The sequence below is a fragment of the Mesoplodon mirus genome, assembly GCF_964341445.2.
Source record: "Mesoplodon mirus genome assembly, chromosome: X".
In the NCBI taxonomy this organism is placed as follows: domain Eukaryota; kingdom Metazoa; phylum Chordata; class Mammalia; order Artiodactyla; family Ziphiidae; genus Mesoplodon; species Mesoplodon mirus.
In genome coordinates this window covers 106,431,185-106,455,633 of record NC_138981.1, presented here as the reverse complement: position 1 = coordinate 106,455,633, position 24,449 = coordinate 106,431,185, and the positions used below count along the sequence as shown (strand labels likewise).

At 37.3% G+C, this 24,449-nt stretch overlaps 1 protein-coding gene across 6 annotated transcripts in view; it reads right to left on the bottom strand.

Moving 5' to 3' along the window:
* The window catches only part of STAG2 (STAG2 cohesin complex component), a 120,992-nt gene that overhangs the window by 71,446 nt on the left and 25,097 nt on the right, over nt 1–24,449 (bottom strand). For 4 of the 6 annotated variants that reach the window (XM_082609119.1, XM_082609123.1, XM_082609120.1 and 1 more), the window contains exons 2-3: nt 6,809–6,952; nt 3,491–3,569 (exon numbers count right to left, since the gene is read on the bottom strand). In XM_082609119.1, the coding sequence (XP_082465245.1) occupies nt 3,491–3,569; nt 6,809–6,852 (123 nt within the window). In that variant the 5' untranslated portion in view covers nt 6,853–6,952. Of the gene's footprint in view, nt 1–3,490; nt 3,570–6,808; nt 6,953–9,157; nt 9,237–24,449 lie in introns of those variants that run through there. The other 2 variants (XM_082609121.1, XM_082609124.1) reach the window with 2 other exon arrangements.

The following is a 24,449-nucleotide window of genomic DNA, read 5'->3' as shown; positions in this document are numbered from 1 at the left end:
TATATCAACCTTTCTTGTTCTGGGCCTTCCCTCCAACACTTATTTATCATGAAAGTTCAATTAACGAACACTATGGAAATGAAGCCCCTTTATAAGAAAGTTAACATTGGGTGGAGGGACTTCATAAATCAGTGAAAAGGCTGCCTACATGTCTCAGATATAAAACACCTCCAACAGCATTTATACCTTATTATTAAAAAAAAATGTCATTCCCCAACTCACAGTCCTCATTTCTAAAATGCCAGAGCTGTATCAATATCTTTACAGGTTAGAATAGATGATTTCGAGGGTCTCTTTTAGATCTACCCATTTCTATGATCTAGAGCAAGTCAGCAAACTTTCTGTAAAGTACCAGATAGTAAATATTTTAAGGCTCTGCAGGCCACATACTGTCCCTGTCACATATTCTTTATTTTTACTATCCTTTAAAACTGTAAATACCTTTCTTAACTCGTGGGTAGTACAAAAACAGGCCATAGTTTGCAGATCCCTGATCTATAGCCAGATCTACAAATTTATTTCCACTGACAGTCTGTATGTTTCTATACTTTGTTTCATAAAGGGTCCTTTCTCCTTCAAGAATCTAAAACCACCCTACTCTTACGAACTACTTCAGGGGCTTCCCTGGTGGCGCAGTGGTTAAGAATCCGCCTGCCAATGCTGGGGACAAGGGTTCGAACCCTGGTCCAGGAAGATCCCACATGCCGTGGAGAAACTAAGCCCGTGCGCCACAACTACTGAGCCTGCGCTCTAGAGCCTGCGAGCCACAACCACTGAACCCATGTGCCACAACTACTGAGGCCTGCACGTCTAGAGCCTGTGCTCCGCAACAAAGAGAAGCCGCCACAGTGAGAAGCCTGGGCACCGCAACGAAGAGTAGCTCCTGCTCGCCACAAATGGAGAAAGCCTGCGCGCAGCAACAAAGACCCAACACATCCCTAAATAAATAAATAAATAAATTTTTTTAAAAATTTTAAAAAAAAGGTAAAATTTATTTAAAAAGAAAAAGACAAAGTTGGTCTAAGATATGAACTTTAAAATACAACTGTAGTGGGGATACATGTATGTATATGTATAGCTGATTCATTTTATTATAAAGCAGAGATTAATACACCATTGTAAAGCAACTATACTCCAATAAAGATGTTTAAAAAAAATAAGTAAGATAAAAAGATGTAATGTACAGCACAGGGAATATAGCCAAAATTTTATAATAACTATAAATGGAGTATAATCTATAAAAATAATGAATCACTATGTTGTACTAATATAATTTGTCCATTATACTTCAATAAAAAATATAAATTAAAAAAAAATACAACTGTAGAGGGAGATCAGCTCGGTGCTTTGTGAGCACGTAGAGGGATGGGATAGGGAGGGTGGGAGGGAGGCTCAAGAGGGAGGGGATATGGGGATATATGTATATGTATAGCTGATCACTTTGTTATAAAGCAGAAACTAACACACCATTGTAAAGCAATTATACTCCAATAAAGATGTTAAAAAAATTAAAAAATAATATAAAATATTGAATCCCTGGTCCAGGAAGATCCCATATGCTGCGGAGCAACTAAGCCCATGCACCACAACTACCGAGCCTGCACTCTAGAGCCTGCAAGCCACAACTACTGAGCCCACGAGCCACAACTACTGAAGGCCACGTGCCTAGAGCCTGTGCTCCACAACAAGAGAAGCCACTGCGATGCCCGTGCACCACAACAAAGAGTAGCCCATGCTCGCCGCAACTAGAGAAAGTCCATGCACAGCAATGAAGACCCAACACAGCCAAAAATAAATAAATAAAATTTATTTTTTTAAAAAAAGACTATGAGGTAGTATACTATAGTGGATTAAGAGTATACCACCTTTCAACAGATGTGGGCTCAAATCCTTAATGACTAAACTTCTCTAGACCTCAGTTTCCTATCTATAAAAATTAAGTTTTCTAATCTACAGGGTTGTTCAAATATTAAATTAGATAACATGTAAAATTATTAGCACAGTGCATGGAACATACATAGTATAGGGTCAAAATATTATTATTGTTATAATAAATCATTGATCTGACGCCTAACACCTCACTCACAGCAGTGGCTACTCTATTCAGATGCCACTATAAGTCTTATCCCAGCTTGCAAATTAAAGCCAAAAGCAGAGTTTCGGCTTTGAAAGATGACTGCAGAACAAGGAAAAGTGGTTTTCTAATGAATAAGTATATACTACCCACTAGAATTATGGCTGTCTTTGGATAGTCATGAGTTAACATTTGTATTCATTCACATTCTCTCCCCTCCGCCAAACTACCACTTTTTAAGGGACTAAGAATGCATACGAAATTATGAAACACATGGATTATGTGCACTCTAAAAAGATGTTCCAAGGAGTAGTTAAATAAATTATGTTCCATACATAAAATGGGATCCTATGACACCATTAAAAATTACAGACAGGAAAAATTCACTGATAGGAAAGCTGCCGACAACATGCCATTAAGTTTTAAAACCAAATGAAACAGTTTGCTCAGTATGATTCCATTTAAGTAAAATTCTATGTGCATTTTTATATATAGGTGTATATATACATGTGTATGTTCATCAAAAATGTTTACATATTTAAAGTGGGAAATTTTTACTTTGCTCATTGTACATTTCTGCATTATTTAGACTTTTTAAAAGTAAATGTGGATTGACATATATACACATGTATGTATAAAATAGATAACTAATAAGAACCTGCTGTATACACAGGGAACTCCACTTCGCTGTACAGTGGAAACTAACACAACATTGTAAAACAACTATACCCCAATAAAAATAAATAAGAGAATCATCAAAAAAAAGAGAGAAAAAAAAGTAAATGTGTCATGAGAAAATATAAATCCAAAATTCATTTTGGCAAAGAAAATGCTGAACAAAAGCAAGTCATCTTTTGCACAATGTATTTACACATGCACAGAGTCAAATGTACTTTCCAAAATAGCAAAATGATTTAACCATTCACTAAGTTACCCACACCTCTCGGGCTACCCACTCATACTCTAAACTTGCATTCTATTGACTCAGAACTTCACTTTGTTAGTTTTTATCCTTGACATTACTTATAAAGAGTCACTGTCAACAGTAACCTATTAGACTTAAACGCTTGTAGGTTACATTTTTAGGGTGCTTTAGAATAAGAAATTTACTGATTTGCTTTACATTGGACTACTCATGTACAAATAAAAATAAAGCCAACAGAATACCACATTTTGCTTAGCATACTATGCTTTATAAAATAAACTACTAGAAACAATGACATATTAATTTCAACTTTATAGTAGTAGAAGTGTTCAAAGGCTTGCCATACCAGTCAGGGGAAAAAAGCATTTTTAAAAGACAACAACATCTGAGACATAACTAAAACAACTATATATAGTATATAATTATATTTATTCATATATGTATATTTATGACCGTAAGAACCAAAATAAAGACACATATCCTATACATACTTTTCCTTTGCCTTGCTTTTGGTTTTTTCCTTCAATGTCTTCAAAATCTGTGTCAGAAGAAAAATGTGTTTCTGACTCCCTATGACAAAAAGATAAGCAATTATTTAAAACCTTCCTTAGAAATGTAGATGGAGTTTCTAAATTTTGCCATATTTTCTAAAAGAAAGGCTTGGTTAACTCATTACAAAACTATATTAGCATTAAATGTAATTAAGATGCTTTCCCAAAGCAACATATCGTAGCATATTACCAAACATTTAAAATTACATAACACAAAAACATTAATCTAAAACACAAATGTCTAAGCATGTTTTTATTTTGTTAATTTTTAACCAAAGCATAAAAACAAAACCAGGGGCTCTCAAACTTGTAACTCTAGGAACCATGGTGTTCTATTGGAATGGCTGGTTTCATTTTCTGATTCAAAGACCATGGTGTTCAGGTAAAACTGTATTTTAGCACTAGGTATGGGATAATCGTTATTAGGGAATTTTAGCAATATTAAGGATCTTATGACCTTTCCTATATAACACAAAAATATTCATAATCTAAGTGTAACTATACAAAACATGTATTTCTGAAAGAATATACGTAAAACATTTTTACAAACTAAATCATTTGAAACGGGGTAGGGAAGTGTGCTAATTGATCAAAATCCTTTATGAAGCCAAAAGCTGTTGAGCTATAGTCAGGAAAACTGGTTCTAGTTAATATGGTACTAGGAAATTGTGATCTTGGACAACTGACAACCACTCAATCTTCTCATCTACAAACAATGTTTATGCAGGAAAGAATGAAATCTCTGAAGCCTCTTTAATCTCTAAAATATAGATTTATAGTTCTTAGAAACTGTCCCTCATTCTGGAGTAGGAGGGGTGCTTTGTATAATCTGGATTTTCTAAGGCAAAATGGAAGTAAACCAATTTAAATACACATGTGTGATGCTTCCTATATATGTAAACATGGGTCTATCTATCTAAATAGTAGTAACAGACCCACACTTAAATGCTTAAGGAACAGACCCACACTTAAATGCTTAAGGCAAGGCATACTTAGTATCAATATTTGGGTCACAATGGATTTTAGAACTGAACAACACACGCAAAAGATAAAGGTTTTACCATTTTAAATGTGTAAAACTATTGTCGGTTTTGTTTAAAATAAATAGAATCAAAGTGAAAGACTATCTTTCTAAAGCTAGTCTTCTCTAACTAGATTTCTTCTATTTCCATTTTTATTGCTATAATAACCAGTTGTCCAGAGGCTGTGAGTTAGGAATACTTCATAAATCTAAAATAATGGTTAAGATGCTAGCAGGGGAAAAAATTACTATTTATAGCACTTACCTACAAAGTTATTTAAACAATGTATTGAAGATAGTGGCAATCCTAACTATGTCCTATAATGTTGCGAGGAAAAGAGCCTGTAATAAACACCATTTCCCATAGTTAATGCACCCAAAACTGAATGATTACTTAGTATTAACCTTGAAACTCATGCCTCTTACACCTTAAGAAGACTGTTGTCATCAATAATCTTCCCACATGCCTATATGGCTTTGCAAAAAAATTTTTGAAAATGGTTTTAAACATCTTGGTGTGTAAGTAATCTTCTTTCTTCCCCAAGATATCTGTGGGACACTAGCTCTCTTAGAGAGCTCAGTAAATGCTCTAAGTCTGCAATCACTAGTCTTTGCCAATATTCTGACAGCCAAAGAGTAATCAAAGGCTCAATTACATTCTTAATCCTCATCTCCAGGCTATCCCAACTAAAAGAATGAGCCACTAGAGGCTTAATTACTAACTGGAAAACCTTCTGAAGAAAACTGAAGTGAGTAAATGGGGTAATAAGAGTATAAAATATCCCCAACCAGAGAAGAAATATTCTTGTGAGTCTGTCTTTCTCTAATGCTTCCTTCTGTTTTTAAGATCAAAAGAACAATCACAAAAACCTATCCTAGGTGAAATCAACATATGCTAATATGTTTATGGGGTATACTGGTCTCACCTTTTAGTGGCTGGAAACTTCATGAGCCATCCATCACATGACTGAATCTTCCACTCCTTTCTCTTTACCCTGCCCCCACCTCACATACCCAATCAAATACTGTCTATTCTACCTCCACAACATCGATTCCCTCTTATCCATTATCCTATTTCAGGCCCTAATTACTCGAGAGATATTCTAATTTATAGATATTCTAATTTAAGTCTAGTTTATAACGCAAACCTTTTTAATTACCTCTACTGTATTAATGTATTTGAGAAATTTCATAAGATAATTTTATAGTAGTCAAACCAAAAATTAATTTTTTTTCTCAGACTATCCCATATCCTCCCTCAAACAAAAACAAGAAATTTTCCTCAAGAATCTGAAAGTAGAGTCAATATAAACTGGGATTAAAATCACATTAAAAATCATACTTTGAAATATTGGCAATATCGCAGCAGACCCTTAACACTCTGAAAATAATAAAATTATTTTTAAAATGAAAATCTATAAAACATCAAAAGCAGACACTGGCCACCATTATGTACAAGGATATCTGCTGTTTTCAAAATTTTTAGCAACCAGACTGTTTTTAAATCAAGGTCTTATAAAGACCCTAATATGTGGTATATGTGTGCATAAAGTTAATGGGGTCCACGAGCAGTTTAAAGGTTCACGCTTCACTTAGGTACCTCATGAAACTGGAGCTTAGTATGAAAACCACTGCTGCATATAGCGGCTCAAATTCTTTCCTACATCAAAACACCAAAGAGTGATGAGAATAAAAGCTGAAAAAGGAGTATAGTAGCTTTTAAGACAAGGGTAAAGAAAATAGCTATGTTGAAGTCACTTTATGGACCAATGAGCATATAATTTGTTTCTGGGGGGTTAAAAAAAAAGGAAAGCATGTCCTACCCTCCTACGTTTGTTTTAGCCTGTCATTTGATTTTAAACAGAAATCTGACATTACATCCTAAATACTATTGCATGGTATATATTCCTTACTAATGAGAACACTTAACATTTTAAGAATTTCATGACACTCCCTTCAAAACAGTTGCTATTGTAAAACCAAGTATGGACTCAAAAGAACTGAACAGCAAAAATAATAAATTTTCCAGGATCTAAATTATAAAATATACTAAAAAAAAGGCATGGAATTACTGTTACAGAACCCAATAAGCATTGATATAAACTATTTCCAAGTATGCATGCTATTTTATACTGAAACATTATATCTTCTCAAGCAGAAGTAACTTTAACTGAAGTTAATACAGTTCCCATTTTGTGGAAAAAACAAGTATTTAGAAATTATCATAATATACTTACTGAAGTAGATTAAAATCAGTTGGTATTTCTGGAGCTGCTATCATTTCTTTATCATCTTCTGGGACGCCCCAATGTCAGAAATATATTCATATATTTACGTGGGTAAAATGATGGTTTGCTTCTTTCTTCCAAGAGAGACAATTCCTTTAAAAGGGACAGGGGGGCGAGGGGGGAAGAATGCCATATTTATTATAAACACACCAAAAATATTGGGAAGGGTATCTACCCCAAAACTAAATTTCCAAGTGTCTGCTAGTGTGTTTTAGTAAATAAGGATTTCTTTCCCTTGCATTTGACTGCTTTTTCTAGATATGGATTTGTTACAACTGTTGTAGCCCCATGACAGTAACAACAAATACAAAGAAAGAAGCTTCTATTACAATTATTTTTTTAAATTTGTTATGATTCTCCAGCCTGGCTTAAAAAGACAGATGCCCTAACTAGGAACAGAATGTGACTTTTACTCATCCTAAAATCTTTATGACAAGTTTAAACCATAATACAAGACGCCTGAAAATTCTATAGCTTTCTGCTTATGATGTACAGTATAGTTAAAAGGAGCTAATAAAAAAATCTAAGATATAATTTTAAAATACTTTAAAAACAGGTTCTTCTACCATAGAAGAAACATACGGTCCAAAAGCCTGGCTTATTAATAAATAACTACACTTCATGATAATACCACCTGCATTGAACAGGAAAGGGGAAAAAATGTTAGCTCTGATCCATTCCCTCAAGGAACTTATAATCAATTTAAATACCAATAATGTCATATGGACAACAGATGAATGCCATTTGTGACCAAAGTAAGTTTGGCCATAGGAAGATGCAGTTCCTAAACAAGAGAGTGACCTAAAAGTAAATGACAAGTCTATAACAAAAAAGAGAAAATAGACTGGGTTTAAAGCTCTGAATCTTATGTATAACTTTCTTTTAAAATTTTATGCTTTTATTTCCAAGCAAATCTCATACTTGGTGGCCACCTAAAGACTAAACATATCGAATTAATAATAAATATTCAAATATCACATAGTGATGAACTTCTAAGGATCTCTTCCAGCAGAGTAAACTTTATATAAGAAACTGACCATTCAATTTTTCCATTAAGTTTAAATCTCAAAAAATCATAAATGGCTACTAATATGTAATTAACATACAAAAGTTCAAAACACTGCATTTCCTTGCTCACTCTAATTAAGCTACTATGAATAGCAAAATAATGAAGAGGAGAAACAAGAATCAATAATATACAAATTAAGCCCTAATCAAGGGTTGTCTATACCACCACTTTGAGTTTCTTTTTTTCTGAAGAATACTCATATTGTAAAATCTTTATTTAGATATCACTGTTAGTATAGTCTTCTCACACTAAATCATGGTCCCAGGATTGTTACCCTCCAAGACCACTAATTGTTAATTTGGTTTTATTTTTATTGTAACCTAAGGAATTATCTAAGTAGTATATCAGAGTTCTGAGACTTGCCATCACATGTAGAATACACTCTAGCCTCCTAAAAAGCCCAACTAATTTAAAAAAGAAAACTGTTTTTTAAAAAGAGAACAATTTTGTTTTTTTAAGTGAGCTGGAGAGGTACAGAGATAATAAGTTCTAGCCAACACATCAAATCATCTAGATGGCAAGATGGAAATAAAGAGTTTGCTGTGTCTGTCTGACTACCTGTCCCCTCCCCTCTCTAAGCATTTTATAAAACCAAACTTGATGCATTCCTTAAATATACAGTTTTTAAGCAGACTTTAAAGATAGTCCATAAATGTATTCTACTAAAGGACATAAAGAATGAATCAGCTCTGAAAAGCAGAGAGCACTAAATAAAACAGGTACTGTATGATATACTACATTCCTCTAAATAGCACAAAATTAATTTCTAGTGTACAAGAAGTCTTGCCAGGTCAAATTATTTTTCTCAAAGTATGGCTATACTAACATGTACTTGGTAATTAGAAACCAAGGAAAACATAAAAGAAAAACAGAATTTATAAAGATGTGAGTCTCCCAGACAAGGTGTCTGTATTTTAAAAAGAAATACCATGCCAGGGTCTGATAGGTTTAGAAAAAATTATTAAACTAGCCAACTCCCTACCCCAGTGAAACATCTGGTTTTAAAAGTTTCTAAATATTAAAAATCCATCTAGTGGGAAGCAGCCGCATAGCACAGGGAGATCAGCTCGGTGCTTTGTGACCGCCTGGAGGGGTGGGATAGGGAGGGTGGGAGGGAGACGCAAAAGGGAGGGGATATGGAAACATATGTATATGTATAACTGATTAAATTTGTTATAAAGCAAAAAATTAAAAAAAAAAAATCCATCCAACCAAGTAAAAGTATCTACCATGTGCCAAATGCAGCAGTGGGCACTGGGCATACAGTAGTGAACAGGAGAGCGATGATCCTTGCCCTTATGGAAGTACCTGTAACAGTAAATGTGAAAATATATTTCTAGGAAAAGGCACCTACCTCTATTGCAACCTATTATTAAACATAATATTAAATCCCATGTATCTTGAGTTTTTACTACTGTAATCATGCTCTAAATAACCAATTTGCCACCAAAACAGTTCTTCATAGCTCAAAAAACTTATATATATTAAAGTTGTTTTGTAATTTAAAGGGGTAGGGAGAACGATGGATATGTTAGCAATGGTTTGCGTTTTTTTTTCTTCAAGAATATAAACTTTATCTGCAGGAAGAACTTCGAATTTTTCCCATTTTATTTTAAATGTCTACAGCTATACATAAATACAATTTGCTTCCCCCAAAGATTTTCATTAAAAAATTCATAAACAAGGTCTTTAAATGTACTTAATGTCATTTGACCTAAGTTGGGAATCCCCAAACTGTAAGAATACATAATGCTCAAATAAAAGTATAAGTTTAATAATCAAACTCACCACACCATTTCTGGCCTACTCTATGTAGGTTATTAATTTTTAAGAAATATGCTCAAAGATCACAAGGTGGAGCTCTCACCTAATGTCAAAGAAAAGCTGAGATTTTTAGCATTTGTACCAATTCTCTATAACTACTATAAGAGAGTTAACATTCCAACAGCTTTGGAGGATAAAGCACAGAAATAAAATTTGCTTTAACTCTCAATCACTATTTCCCCTTTGGGAAAAAATACATCCAATAACAACTAGTTTCTGCTTCTCCTTACTGAAAACTAGGCAAACACATTTATCGATAGGTTGAATAACATACTTTAAAGTAAAACCACTTCCTTAGGCTCAAGTGTGTAACACACTGCCATTAAAGATTTATTAAAATTAAAAAGTAATAGGTGATTATATATATTTTAATTCTATACCTTAAATTCAAGTAAACGCTCTCAGCAGTAATGCTTTTGATATAAACAGAGATCTAAAAGCTGAAATTTGATCACCATACTTTTCAAGTTATCTATAATGAATCTGTTTAGGGCCTGTTACTCTGTTTAGATCCCGAGTTAACTAATTCAATAACAAAAAAACTTTCTTCTTCCACTTCGGAAAACCTGTTGGATACCTACTACTCTAGCACATAAACACAAATATATACTAAATATATATAATTATGCTTGCATCCTTAACTCCAAAAAATGACTTAATTGATTTAAATTATCCACCCACTGCTAAAAAAGTAAAAATACACAAAAAACAACCTGTTTTTCTTTGATATTGTTTAAAAAACTTAAAGTAATTCTGATTTCTTTTTATAGAAGAATGATTGTTTCAAAGTTCCTTTAATTCAATCCCAAGTGGTTTCAAGATAGAAAATAAAAAACTACAACACTAACAAGGTCCCTCAGAACCCATATGTTATTGGGGAGTGGGGGAAGCACTTAAAGTAGCTGGTGTATTAATTCTTTCCCTAAAAATGCAGAAATATTCAACTGCTAAAAGCTAGCAAATTCAGGACATATACCACATGTCACACCCTTATTTTAACACCAGCCCAAAAGGGTTACGTTCTTCTATCTGTAAGGATCACATCTTGGAAACGTATAAACCCTTCTGAAATGCCACCATCATTATAATGCAAACACTTAAAAATAGGAACTACTTAAATGCCCAGCCATGGATTAACTTACGGTACAAAAATGTAATTCATATTCATACACTGAAACTACATATGATGACTGTGTAGCAACATGGGTAAAGTTTGATAAGTTAAAAGCCTTATATTAGGATACAATATTAACCAAAAAGAAAACAAAGGAAAACAGTTAACATATCAAAGTGGTGAAAATGTGGTTGATTTTTAAATTTTTAATTACAATGTTATCGTTAGTAAGAAAAAAAGTAAATTATGAGGGTGGATATTTATTTTTCAATGTCTTCTCTTAAAATCTGAACTGAGAGGAACTACAAAACTATCTCTGCTGCTAAAACCTGATCTATTCATATTTCAGATACATAATGTCAAAAAGTTACACATCTACAAAAAGAAACTGAGTTCTATCATAAAATTATCTTTATTATGTTCACCTACTCAAGATTAGCAGGGAACAGAAACTTTCATATGAACTCCCGACAAGACCCAAAGGTATGTTCCTTTTATTGGCTTATCTACTTTCTTAGGAGATAGCAGACAGAAGTCTATCATTTAGGATGAGTGTGAAAGAAAAGGGAGACTAGTTCCTGGAGTTATTTACTCAAAGCAGGAAAGTCACTATCATTCCTTATGTCAAATGATACATGGCAACTTTGAGTACATAGGTAGGGCAAGAAATGAAAAAAGCCTTTAAAAAAGATTTCTCCTTGCTCAAAAAGATATTTTTCCTCCCTCTGTTTATCTCCCTAATTTCTGCTAATAGTCTTCTAAGTAAACGACAGGGTGAAAAGAATGACAAATCAAACAATGATCATGTATATCCAGGCCAGCAACACAATTTTAACCTAAGTGTTTCTTGATAGCATACTCACATTACACCTACCACATAAATCATTTGCAAATGTATTTACCTTTCCACAAACTAGGAAGGAATCCTAAAGAATTTCTAATGGAAGCACCTGCTCTAGTGCAGGAATAGGTAATCTGGAGAAGGTAGGACTAGAAGAAATCTAAATACGTAAAAGAATTAATAATCCTGTCTACATTTCCTAACTAACCATAGGAGAGGTCAAATATCTGCCCTTACGGGGCTTCCCTGGTGGCGCAGTGGTTGAGAGTCCGCCTGCCGATGCAGGGGACACGGGTTCGTGCCCCGGTCCGGGAGGATCCCACATGCCGTGGAGCGGATGGGCCCGTGAGCCATGGCCGCTGAGCCTGCCCATCCGGAGCCTGTGCTCCGCAACGGGAGAGGCTGCAACAGTGAGGCCCACATACTGCAAAAAAAAAAATATATATATATATATATATATCTGCCCTTACAAACTTAAAAAATAATATACAGAAAAAAGGGAAGGCCAAAAGTAAAAAAAAAAAAACTTTCTAAAATAACTAAGTAGACAAAGTGAACACACCTAATGCCACAACACTTCAAAAACAACTTTTACTTTCAGGAAGAGGGGAAGGAGCAAGCTGGGGCACAGTCTACACACATCTGGCATCACTATACACTGCCAGAAACTAAGCCAGATAGAACTGGAAACATCCACCTGTTCCCCTCCTATTTTTAAATGTATGATAGTATATGCTCAGCAATCTTCCTTATTTTCTTGTCTACCCACATTCCCCAATACTTTCCAAATGTGACTCAAGTACTAACCACAATTAGGATCACCTGGCCCAACCTACTCAGCTTGCCCCAGTTCTCGACCATCAGTTCTGATTTCTGTAGAAAATCTAGCACTCCATCATTAACTTCACATGCACAAAGTGCTACCATTTGGAGGAGAGGGGAAAAGGGGGGAGATAAGAAAAGGCTTCTGCCTTATTCCTGCAGACCCACTACTCTATCACTCTATACTCAGTCGTACCCTGTGCCTTAGTCATCCAAGGATCAATACTCTGCCTTGTTCTCGCTGTAGTATATATCTACCAGCTCCATCCCGGGAACTGGAATCCTGCCCCTAAACCTACCCTAAAAAGTTTCCCTGTGTCTCTCCAGTTGCCCTAATCCAAATGCCACAATACTGTCCTCCTCTCATCTGTCTACCATACTGACACTGACTGCTGCTAGACACTGGATACCATATCATACCTGATACAGTGGACATATATAAACTATCTAATTCCAAGTCTGCTACTTCCCCAGTTTGCCTAACCAGCTGCTGTTGACTAGACATTATCTGGCCCTATTGCAAAATAAATATCAAAACAGGTAAATATTTGTTTTATCATATACTATCAAATATCATACCTCAGGACTTCCCTGGTGGTGCAGTAGTTAAGAATCTGCCTGCCAATGCAGGGGACATGGGTTCAAGCCCTGGTCCAGGAAGATCCCACATGACGTGGAGCAACTAAGCCCGTGCGCCACAACTACTGTGCCTACGCTCTAGAGCCCTTGAGCCACAACTCCTGAGCCCTTGAGCCACAACTACTGAAGCCCACGCACCTAGAGCCCATGCTCCACAACAAGAGAATCCACCGCAATGAGAAGCTCACGCACCGCAATGAAGAGTAGCCCCCACTCGCCGCAACTAGAGAAAGCCCGCGCGCAGCAACAAAGACCCAACGCAGCCAAAAATAAATAAATAAATACATAATCGTACCTCAGTCTGCAAGGTCAACAGCTAAATCATGAATCATTTTTTAAAGTACTGTCAATGTTCACTCTTCATCTCACTTATACTTGAATATCATACTCTGAAGTTAGCCTTCTGCAATAATTTAAAGTATGTATGTGCCCCACTGACATAACTTTCTGTATGTTAAGACATGAGTAAACAGCAGCAATTACTAGTGGGTGTAGTGGCTTTCGACATTTCAGAGGTGAGACAAAATTAGCTGGTATAAATGAATGTCTAGGTCTGAAAATCAAATTTACAACAATGAGCTAATTTCATGTGTTAACACTTGTAAATGGTATACAGCATGATATAAGCACAGTGCATCATTACCATCAAACCCACTTCACACTGGGCACCACTGGCTCACTGGCAGATTTCAATCAATAGCGGTTATCAAGGCAGATTTCATAACAATGTTGATGAAGACAGGATAATCCCGCCCAGATTTTGATGGAATTCCAAATTTTTATTTCATATACTCTCAGACTGATTACACCAAAAGAACTTTCACATTTATTCAAGGCGCTAAAAAGTATCTAAATGAAACCCTGAGTGTTTATTAATAACTCACATGAAGATGGAGACACAACTGTAACTTAGATACAATTCGGTTAATAAACAAAGTGTAAAATAAATCACTTTATAGAGAACAGTGGGAAATTTTAATCTAAAATTTAGAACTGCAGTTACTACTACCAAGTATAGTATTTTTTATTCATTTTATTATGGCAGCAAACATAACATACATGCTACATATTTAATACCTTTTTTTTTTTTGGCTGCACCACGTGGCATGTGGATCTTAGTTCCCCAACCAGGGATTATGCAACCCCTGCAGTGGAAGCGTGGAGTCTTAACCACTGGACCACCAGGGAATTCCTATATTTAATATCTCTTGCCCCTTCCACTTCTGATTAGGTAACACTTTATTAAAATACCCAGCATTCGCATCCACTTGATATAAACCACTAACCTTCCTACTAACATCCACAGTACACAATTCACAGGCTTGAATTATATTCATATTAAAGTTCAGAAATCATGTTTTCACAATAAAGTTTATGAATACAGTATAGGTACTTCCAATTTCTCATTTCAAATCTAAAAGGCTGGTAATTCTACACAATGACAATGACAGGAGGGTCACATGTATGTTGTACTCCAAAATTATTTTAATTCTCTCTAAACTTAAGCTTTCCTAAATAAAGATTAAAACATGTAAATTACTTTTTGAAAACTAAACTTAAGCCAGATAAAGACACTACAAAAAACAACAGACCAATATCCCTGATGAACATGGATACAAATATCCTCAACAAAATATTAGCAAACCAAATTCAATAGCATACTAAAAGTTATTATACACCATGACCAAAGTAGGATTTATTCCCAGAAGGCAAGGCTGGTTCAGCATATGAAAATCAATTACTGTAATGTACATATTAACAGAATGAAAGGCAAAAACCCTTCATGATCATCTCAACTGATACAGAGAAAGTGTTTGATAAGATTCAACACCTTGGGACTTCCCTGGTGGCACAGTGGTTAAGAATCCGCCTGCCAATGCAGGGGACACAGGTTCACGCCCTGGTCCGGGAAGATCCCACATGCCGCAGAGCAACTAAATGCATGTGCCACAAGTACCGAGCCTGTGTGCCACAACTACTGAAGCCCACGCACCTAGAGCTCGTGCTCCTCAACAAGAGAAGCCACCACAATGAGAAGCCCGTGCACCGCAAGGAAGAGTAGCCCCTGCTCGCCGCAACTAGAGAAAGCCCACGCGCAGCAACGAAGACCCAACGCAGACAAAAATAAATAAATAAATAAATAAATAAGAAGATTCAACACTTTTTCATGATAAAAACACTCAACAAACTAGACAATGAAGGAAAATACCTCAACATAATAAAGAACACTTATGAAAAGCCCGCAGTTAATATCATACCTAATGGTAAAAGACTAAAAGCTTTCCCTCTAAGATCAGGAACAAGGCAATGATGACCTCTCTCTCCACTGCTATTCAACATGGTACTGAAAGTCCTATCCAAAATAATTAGGCAAGAAAAAGAAATAAAAGTCACCCATATCAGAAAAAAAGAAGCAAAATTATCTCTGTTCACGGATGATATAGTCTGACACGTAGAACACTCTAAAGATTTCACCCCCACCACCAAAAAAACTGTTACAACAAACAAATTCAGCAAAGTTGCAGGATATAAAGTCAACACACAAAAGTCAGTTGTGCTTCTATACACTAAAAATGAACAATCCAAAAAGGAAACCATTCCATTTACAATAGCACCAAAAAGAATATTTAGGAACAAACCTAACCAAACAGGTGGAAGACTCACATGCTGAAATTTATAAAACACTGCTGAATGAAATTAAAGAAGTCACAAATAAATGGAAAGACACTCCATGTTCAGTGATTAGAAGGCTTAAATATTAAGATGTCCATACTACCCAAAGCAATATACAGGTTCAAAGCAATCCCTATCAAAATCCCAAGAGCCTTTTTGGGCAGAAATAGAAAAATTCCTCATAAAATTCAACAGACTCCAAATAACCAAAACAGTTTAGGAAAAAAGGAACAAAGTTGGAGGAAACACACTTTCTGACTTCAAAACATATCACAAAGGTGCAATACTAGCATAAAGACAGACATACAGGGCTTCCCTGGTGGCACAGTGGTTAAGAATCTGCCTGCCAATGCAGGGGACACGGGTTTAATCCCTGGTCCAGGAAGACCCCACATGCCGCGGAGCAATGAAGCCAGTGAGCCACAACTACTGAGCCTGCACTCTAGAGCCCACGAGCCACAACTATGGAGTCGGCGAGCCACAACTATGGAGTCGGCGTGCCACAACTACTGAAGCCTGCGCGCCTAGAGCCCGTGCTCCACAACAAGAGAAGCCACCACAATGAGAAGCCCGTGCACTGCAATGAAGAGTAGCCCTCGCTCGCCGCAACTAAAGAAAGCCCACGTGCAGCAACAAAAGACCCAACACAGCCAAAAATAAAATTAATTAATTAATTAAAAAATAAAAAGACAGACATACAGACCAATGAAATAGAATGGAGAGGCCAGAAATAAACCCTTGAATACACATTCAAATGATTTTTGACAAAGGTGCCAAGACCACTCCATGGGGTTTCTCTTCAAAAAAATTCTGCTGCGAAAACTGGATATCCACAAGCAAAAGAATGAAGTTGGATCATTCATTATCTCACACCATATACAAAAATTAATTCAAAATGGATTAAAGATCTAAATGTAAGACCTAAAACTATAAAACTCATAGAATAAAACTTAGGGGAAGACACCAAAAGCACAAATAGACAAATGGGACTACATCAAAACTTTTACACAACAAAGGACACAACCACCAGAGTGAAAGGCAACATACAGAATGGGGGAAAAGATTTGCAAATCATACCTGATTAGAGGTTAATATCCACAATATACAAAGAATTCCTACAACTCAACAACAAAAAATTAAATAACACAAATTTAAAAGGGACAAAGCACTTGAATTGAAACCAAATCAAAACTACAATGAAATACCACTTCACACCCTCTGGGATGGCTAGAATAAAAAAGACATAACAACAAGTGCCTGCAAGGATGTGGAAAAAACTGAACACTTGTGCACTGTTGGTAGGATTGTAAAATTGTGCGACTGCACTGGAAAACAGTATGGAGGTACCTCAAAAATTTTTAAATAGAACTGCCATATAATCCAGCAAATCTCCACTTCCAGGTATATATCTCAAATATTTGAAAGCTAGGTCTCCAAGAGATATCTGCACAACCATATTCATAGCAGCAAATTCACAGTAGCCAAGAGGTGGAAGCAGCCCACGTGTCCATTAACAGCTGAATGGATGAACAAAATATGGCACATAGATACATTGGAATATTATTCATCCTTAACAAAAGAGGAAGTCCTGTCACACGCTACAACATGGATGAACCTTCAAGACATTATTGTAAATGAAATAAGCCAGTTAGTCACAAAAAACAAATACTGTACAATCCCACTTACATGAGGTATCTAAAGTATCAAATTCACAGAAACAGAAAGCAGAATGGTAGTTACCACATTTTGCGGGGGGCAGGAAAGGGGAAGGTGTTTAATGGGTACAGAGTTTCAGAATTGCAAGATGAAAAAGTTCTGGAGATCAGTTTCACAGCAATGTCAATTTACTTAACAATGCTGAATTGTCCACCTAAAAATGGTTAAGATGGTAAACTTTACGGGTTTTTTTTTGCCACAATAATAAAAAAATTTTAATTTAAACCCTTTTATCAAGCGTCTCTTGTATCAAATATTAACAAGATTTTACCAATTACTTGAGAACACCTTTCTAGTGAACAAGCATACTATACAACATAACTATTGATATCTTTTAAAATGTAATTTTATAAATTAAGACACTGACAATTGACATCTACACTCAAAATACTGTATTTGTCTCCTATTTATACAGTAAAAAGGAAACAAAGCTTGTATCTTTATGGCAAAACAGTCAAAGAAATATCTAGCTTAAAAAAAAATCAGGGGCCTCCCTGGTGGCGCAGTGGTTGAGAGTCCGCCTGCCGATGCAGGGGATACGGGTTCGTGCCCCGGTCTGGGAGGATCCCATATGCCGCGGAGCGGCTGGGCCCGTGAGCCATGGCCACTGGGCCTGCGCATCCGGAGCCTGTGCTCCGCAACGGGGGAGGCCACAACAGTGAGAGGCCCGCATACCGCAAAAAAAAAAAAAAAAAAAAAAAAAAAAAATCAACTCTACTTAATGCAGTGTGGTGGCCTAAATGGGAAGGAAATCCAAAAAAGAGGGGATATATGTATATGTATAGCTGATTCACTTTGCTGTACAGTAGAAACTAACACAACATTGTAAAGCAACTACACTCCAATAAAAATTAATTTTAGGGCTTCCCTGGTGGCGCAGTGGCTGAGAGTCCGCCTGCCGATGCAGGGGACACGGGTTCGCGCCCCGGTCCGGGAAGATCCCACATACCGCGGAGCGGCTGGCCCCGTGAGCCATGGCCGCTGAGCCGGCGCATCCGGAGCCTGTGCTCCGCAATGGGAGAGGCCACAGCAGTGAGAGGCCCGCGTACCGCAAAAAAAAAAAAAAAAAAAAAAATTAATTTTAAAAAAATTGTAGTATTTGGTTGAACAATGTAAGGTAGTCTCAGCTATATCTTTACTCTGGTAAAGAGTTTAGCAGTTTCTTCTAAAAACCATACAGCTCACCACAAAAAAAAAGAAATGATAATTATGTAACAGAACAGAAGTGTCAGCTAAAGCTACTGTGGTCATCATATTTGCAATATATAAATGTATCAAATCAGCACATTGTATACGTTAAACTTATTCAACGTTATATATAGATGATTTTGATAAAAAATTAAAAAAATTAAAACCATACACACATTTGCCATAAAAACCAGCAATCTTACTTGTGAGCATTTATCCCAGAAAGCTGAAAATCTATGTCCACACAAAAATGTGTCTATGGGGCTTCCCTGGTGGCACAGTGGTTGAGAGTCTGCCTGCCGATGCAGGGGGCACAGGTTCGTGCCCCGGTCCGGGAGGATCCCACATGCCACAGAGCGGCTGGGCCCGTGAGCCATGGCTGCTGAGCCTGTGCTCCACAACAGGAGAGGCCACAACAGTGAGAGGCCCGCGTACCACACACACACACACACACACACACACACACAAAATGTGTACATGAATGTTCACAGCAGCTTTATTTGTAATAGCAAAATACTGGAAACAACTCTGTTATAGGTTGAATTGTGTCCCCCCCCGCCAAACTCGTATTTTGAAGTCCTAACCCTCGGTACCTTGAAATATGACCTTATTTGAAGTTAGGTTCTTTACAAAAGTTATCAAGTTAAAATGAGGCCATCAGGATGGGCCCTAATCCAGTATGACTGGTATTCTTATAAAAGGGGGAGCTTGCAGACAGATACACACAGTGAGAATGTCATGTGAAGATGAAGGTAGAGACCTGGGTGATGCTTCTATAAACCAAGAAACCCCAAAGATTTCCAGCAAACCACCAGAAGCTAGGGAAGAGGTATGGAATGGATCCTCTCTCATTGCCCTCAGGAGGAACCAACTTGGCTGACACCTTTATCTTGGATTTCTAGCCTCCAGAACCGTGAAAAAATAAATTTGTTGAAACCACCTAGTTTGTGGTGCTTTGTAATGGCAGCCCAAGCAAACTAATACAAACCCAAATATCCTTCAACGGGTGAATGGTTAAACAAACCATAGTACATGGAATATGAGTCATCAATAGAAAGGAATTAACTGTTGGGATGCAACAACTTGCGTGAATCTCAAGGGAATTATTTTGAGTGAAAAAAAGTCAATCTCAACAGTATAAACTGTATGATTTCCACTTATGGAACAGCCTCCAAAATGACAAAATTATGGAGAACAGATTAGTGGTTGCCAGGGATTAGGAACAGAATAGAAGAAGGTGAGAGAGGGGGATGAGTGTAACAATAAAGGAGTATTATGAGGGATCTTTGTGATGATGGAACAGATCTGTATCTTGATGGTGGTGGTGGCTACATCTATCTATACATGTGTTAAATTGCACAAAATTAAAAACACACAAAGACAGTCACACAAAAAAGCACACATATAACTGTAAAATCTGAATACACTGTGGATTGCACCACTGTCAATTTCCTGGTCTTTATATTGTACTACAGTTATGCAAGACGCTTCCATTGGTAGGAACTAAGTGAAGGATACATGGGACCTCTCTCCTGTTTTTGCAACTTCCTATGAATCTAATATTAATTATACCAAAATCAAACTTTAAGATGTCTAATCAAAATCCTAGAAGTTTTTTTTCCCAAAAAAAATCAACAAACTGATACTTAGATGAAAAAGTAAAGGAATCAGAAAAGCCAAAACAATTTTGAAAAAGAACAAATTTGGAGAACTCACACTATACACTGTATCAAGGCTTACTATAAAGCTACAGTAATCAAGACGTTGTAAATGGTGATTATGACAGATCAATGGAATAGAGACCTGAAATAGACCCACACACATACGGTCACTCACTTTTTGACAGAGGCACCAAGGCATTTCAATGAAGAAAGACTGTCTTTCCAAACGACTATATATCCATTTGCCAAAAAAAAGTTCCTTAATCCATACCTTGTACCATATGCAAAAATTAACTCAAAATGAATCCTAGACTCAAATGTAAAAACATTCAACTATATAATTGGGTGGCTTTTTGAAAAATAGCTTTTTAATATGATTTTTAATTTTTATTTATTTATTTATTTATTTTTGGCTGCATTGGGTCTTCATTGCTGCGCGCGGGCTTTCTCTAGTTGCGGCGAGCGGGGGCTACTCTCCATTGTGGTGCACAGGCTTCTCATTGCGGTGGCTTCTCTTGTTGCGGAGCATGGGCTCTAGGCGCACGGGCTTCAGTAGTTGTGGCACGTGGGCTCAGTAGTCGTGGCTCGCAGGCTCTAGAGCGCAGGCTCAGTAGTTGTGGTGCACGGGCTTAGTTGCTCTGTGGCATGTGAGATCTTCCTGGACCAGGGCTCGAACCCGTGTCCCCTGCACTGGCAGGCGGATTCTTAACCACTGCACCACCAGGGAAGCCCTAAAATTGGGTGGCTTTATTTGTAATCACCAAAAGGTGGAAAGCAACCCAAATGTCTTCAACTGGTGAATGGATAAGCAAATTATGTTATATCCATACAATGGAATACTACTCAACAGTAAAAAAAGAACAAGCTTCAGATATAGAGTCAGCCGAATCCCAAATGTATTCTGCTAAGTGAAAGCTGCCACACTCAACAGGCTGCTTATTGTATGATTCCAATTATATGACAGTCTGGAAAAGGCAAAAAACCTATGGATGGAAAATAGATCAGTGGTTGCCAGGGGCTCAGAATGGGGAAAAAGAGCAACACATACCAAGGAGTTTTGGAGGGATTCGGGGGTAGAGATATCGGAACTGTAATATATGTTGCTGTGATAATGGTGATACAACTATATAATACACTAGCCCAAACTCACAGAAGTGTACACTAAAAAGAGTGACTTGCACTTTATGTAAATGATATCTTAATAAAAAATTTTTAAATCTGTGTCCATCAGTGCTGTTCCCCCCACCACCAACCAAATGCTTTCTTCCAATTAATTTCTTCAACATCTATACTAGAACACCAAAACTATCTGTTTTAACCACTTGAACAATATTTAATTCCATGTTACTCTGGTCATTTTAGTCAATTAACACATAAGCTGTCCCTCATACCAACTGGTACATGACTGCAGATTTTGGCCAAAAGCCATATGCATTTGTAATATTAACAAATAATATTAAAATTGGCCTCCATACACAAAGGTTATACCAATTTGTACTTCCACCAGCAACCAACCTATGTATGGTTGTGTTTCTGTACAGCTAAGAGCACTGTTAAGACTTCCACATTTTTGCCTATCTGCTAAAATGAAAAGTGATCATTCAGGATATAGGTGAATCTCCCTACACAAAATGTTACTTCACAAACTCAGAAACCAAATATACATTTTCAATAAATCCCTTGTTATTCAAAACTTGTAAACCAGAAGATTTGGATAATGCAGTATTTGCCCACTAATAAAAATCAGGAACCAAATAGGTCTGGCTAAGAAGCGATACTTGTAGTTTTAATTTGCACTTCTCTAATTTCCTTATACTTAAGAGCCATTCTTACTGTCTTTTCCATAAACTCCTCCTGCTCATGTCATTTGCGCACATTCCTAACGGGCTGATGACCTCTTTCTTGCTGACTTCAAAAAGAAAAACATTCTCTCCACTGCTTCCAAGGAGACAGATCACTTCCTGCTATAATGGCGTCTTTGCGCAATAGTTATTACATACTGCCCTACCATCTCTCCTAATCTGACCTCGTCCACAAGGGCTTTATCTTCCAGGCCGCTCACCTCCTTATCTACTCCCATTGCCACAGACAAAGGATGTTATTATCTTTCGCACTTGAGATTTCTCAGATCAGCCATCCCTGGGCTAACTAGCTCACTACTCTCCATGCTTCTTTTTGTTGTTGTTGTTGTTGTTTTTGCGGTAAGCGGGCCTCTCACTGTTGTGGCCTCTCCCGTGGCGGAGCACAGTCTCCGGACGCGCAGGCTCAGCAGCCATGGCTCACGGGCCCAGCCGCTCCGCGGCATGTGGGATCTTCCCGGACCGGGGCACGAACTCGTGTCCCCTGCATCGGCAGGCGGACTCTCAACCACTGCGCCACCAGGGAAGCCCCTCTCCATGCTTCTTTGATGCACTACCCACCCCCACCCTTACACATTTTTTGTGATTTGCACATTTTATGTCTCCAAGTATGTAAAAAAGAAAAGAAAGGGGGCCTCCCTGGTGGCGCAGTGGTTGAGAGTCCGCCTGCCGATGCAGGGGATACGGGTTCGTGCCCCGGTCTGGGAGGATCCCATATGCCGCGGAGCGGCTGGGCCCGTGAGCCATGGCCGCTGAGCCTGTGCGTCCGGAGCCTGTGCTCCGCAACGGGAGAGGCCACAACAGTGAGAGGCCCGCGTACAGCAAAAAAAAAAAAAAAAAAAAAAAAAGAAAGGAATTTAGTTACAGAGGGCTTTTTTTCTGTTCTCCTTGTTATTTCTATACTAGATGCAAGAAGAAAAACACCCTCACGCCACCATGGTAAGACCAGAAGTCTTACCAAAATACTTAAGTAATGAAATGGTTTCCATAACACATCACTGACTTCCCCTAAACACTCATAAGATTATTTTCTAAAAGATTAAAAGTCTTGCCCAATGTCACACAGCTAGTAGGAGATAAAACTCTGGGCCTGAACCTGCCTTCTGCATATTTGCTTCACAAATAGATGGGTGCCCTGTTAGGATAATCCACATATCAGCTCTTCAGAACAAATGAGATTATGCTCTTAAAGTCCTGTGAATCAGTTAATTTCAAATATAAGAGAGGTGTTAGTTTCCCTCCTCTATGTTTACGTAAATGTCTAAAACTATCACATAGGAAACCCCTGAAATATCTTACACACCTTGTTCAATACATGCAATAAAAACAATATTTTTTCCTTACACTCGTGTACACAAAATGGTCTCTAGCAAAATCTTGAGCAGCAGAAGATCCCCAACAGCTACTTTACCATCAATCTTATAAAGCAAATAAGCACTTATTGTTTGTAATTGTACGTCCCCAAAGGGGAACAGTAGCTCCCCCACCATACTTCTAGGTGATCACGTAATAAATAATGGAAAATTCTATCTATAAGAGAGAGTGCTTCTCTTAAATTCCAGTGGGCAAAAGAATCATATAAACGCTTGTTTAAATGCAGGGTCACAGGACCCACAACTAGGGACTCATTCAGTAGACCTGTATACAAGTGTCAGGCATCTTGTATTATTCACAAATCCCCTATGTAGGTGGGTCCAATCCCACTTTAAGAAAAGCTGCTGTTAAGTCATGGAATAAGCAACCTCTGATATACAGAATGACCCAGTTTTAGAGACAGAGAAGGCATGAGTAGTTAGGGAAGAAAAGCAAACACACTTCCCCCTTCCTGCTTGGGCCACTTAATCATCTGAACCTTCTTCACACAAATGCCAGAAACCCAAAGCTCAATGATGCATTTCCCCCAGAATGTCCTTAAGAAGCTTCCCAAAGTCTAAGCCACCAGTGGTCACCATACCACTCTTCTTTCGACAAGAAAGAAATGTGCCTTTCCTAAAAGATACTGCCCAAGTTTAAGCTAACCATGATTGAAATCTCCACGAAGTTAATTCCATATAGACTTCAATTTGCCACTGGGATCTTCTTCTTTCCAATTTCTATCTTCTACAGAAACACCAGGAGCTGCCAGTTTCTAGAAATTCTGAATAACCCAAGACAAAAGTTTACTCAAATGGAAAAAAGCATTAA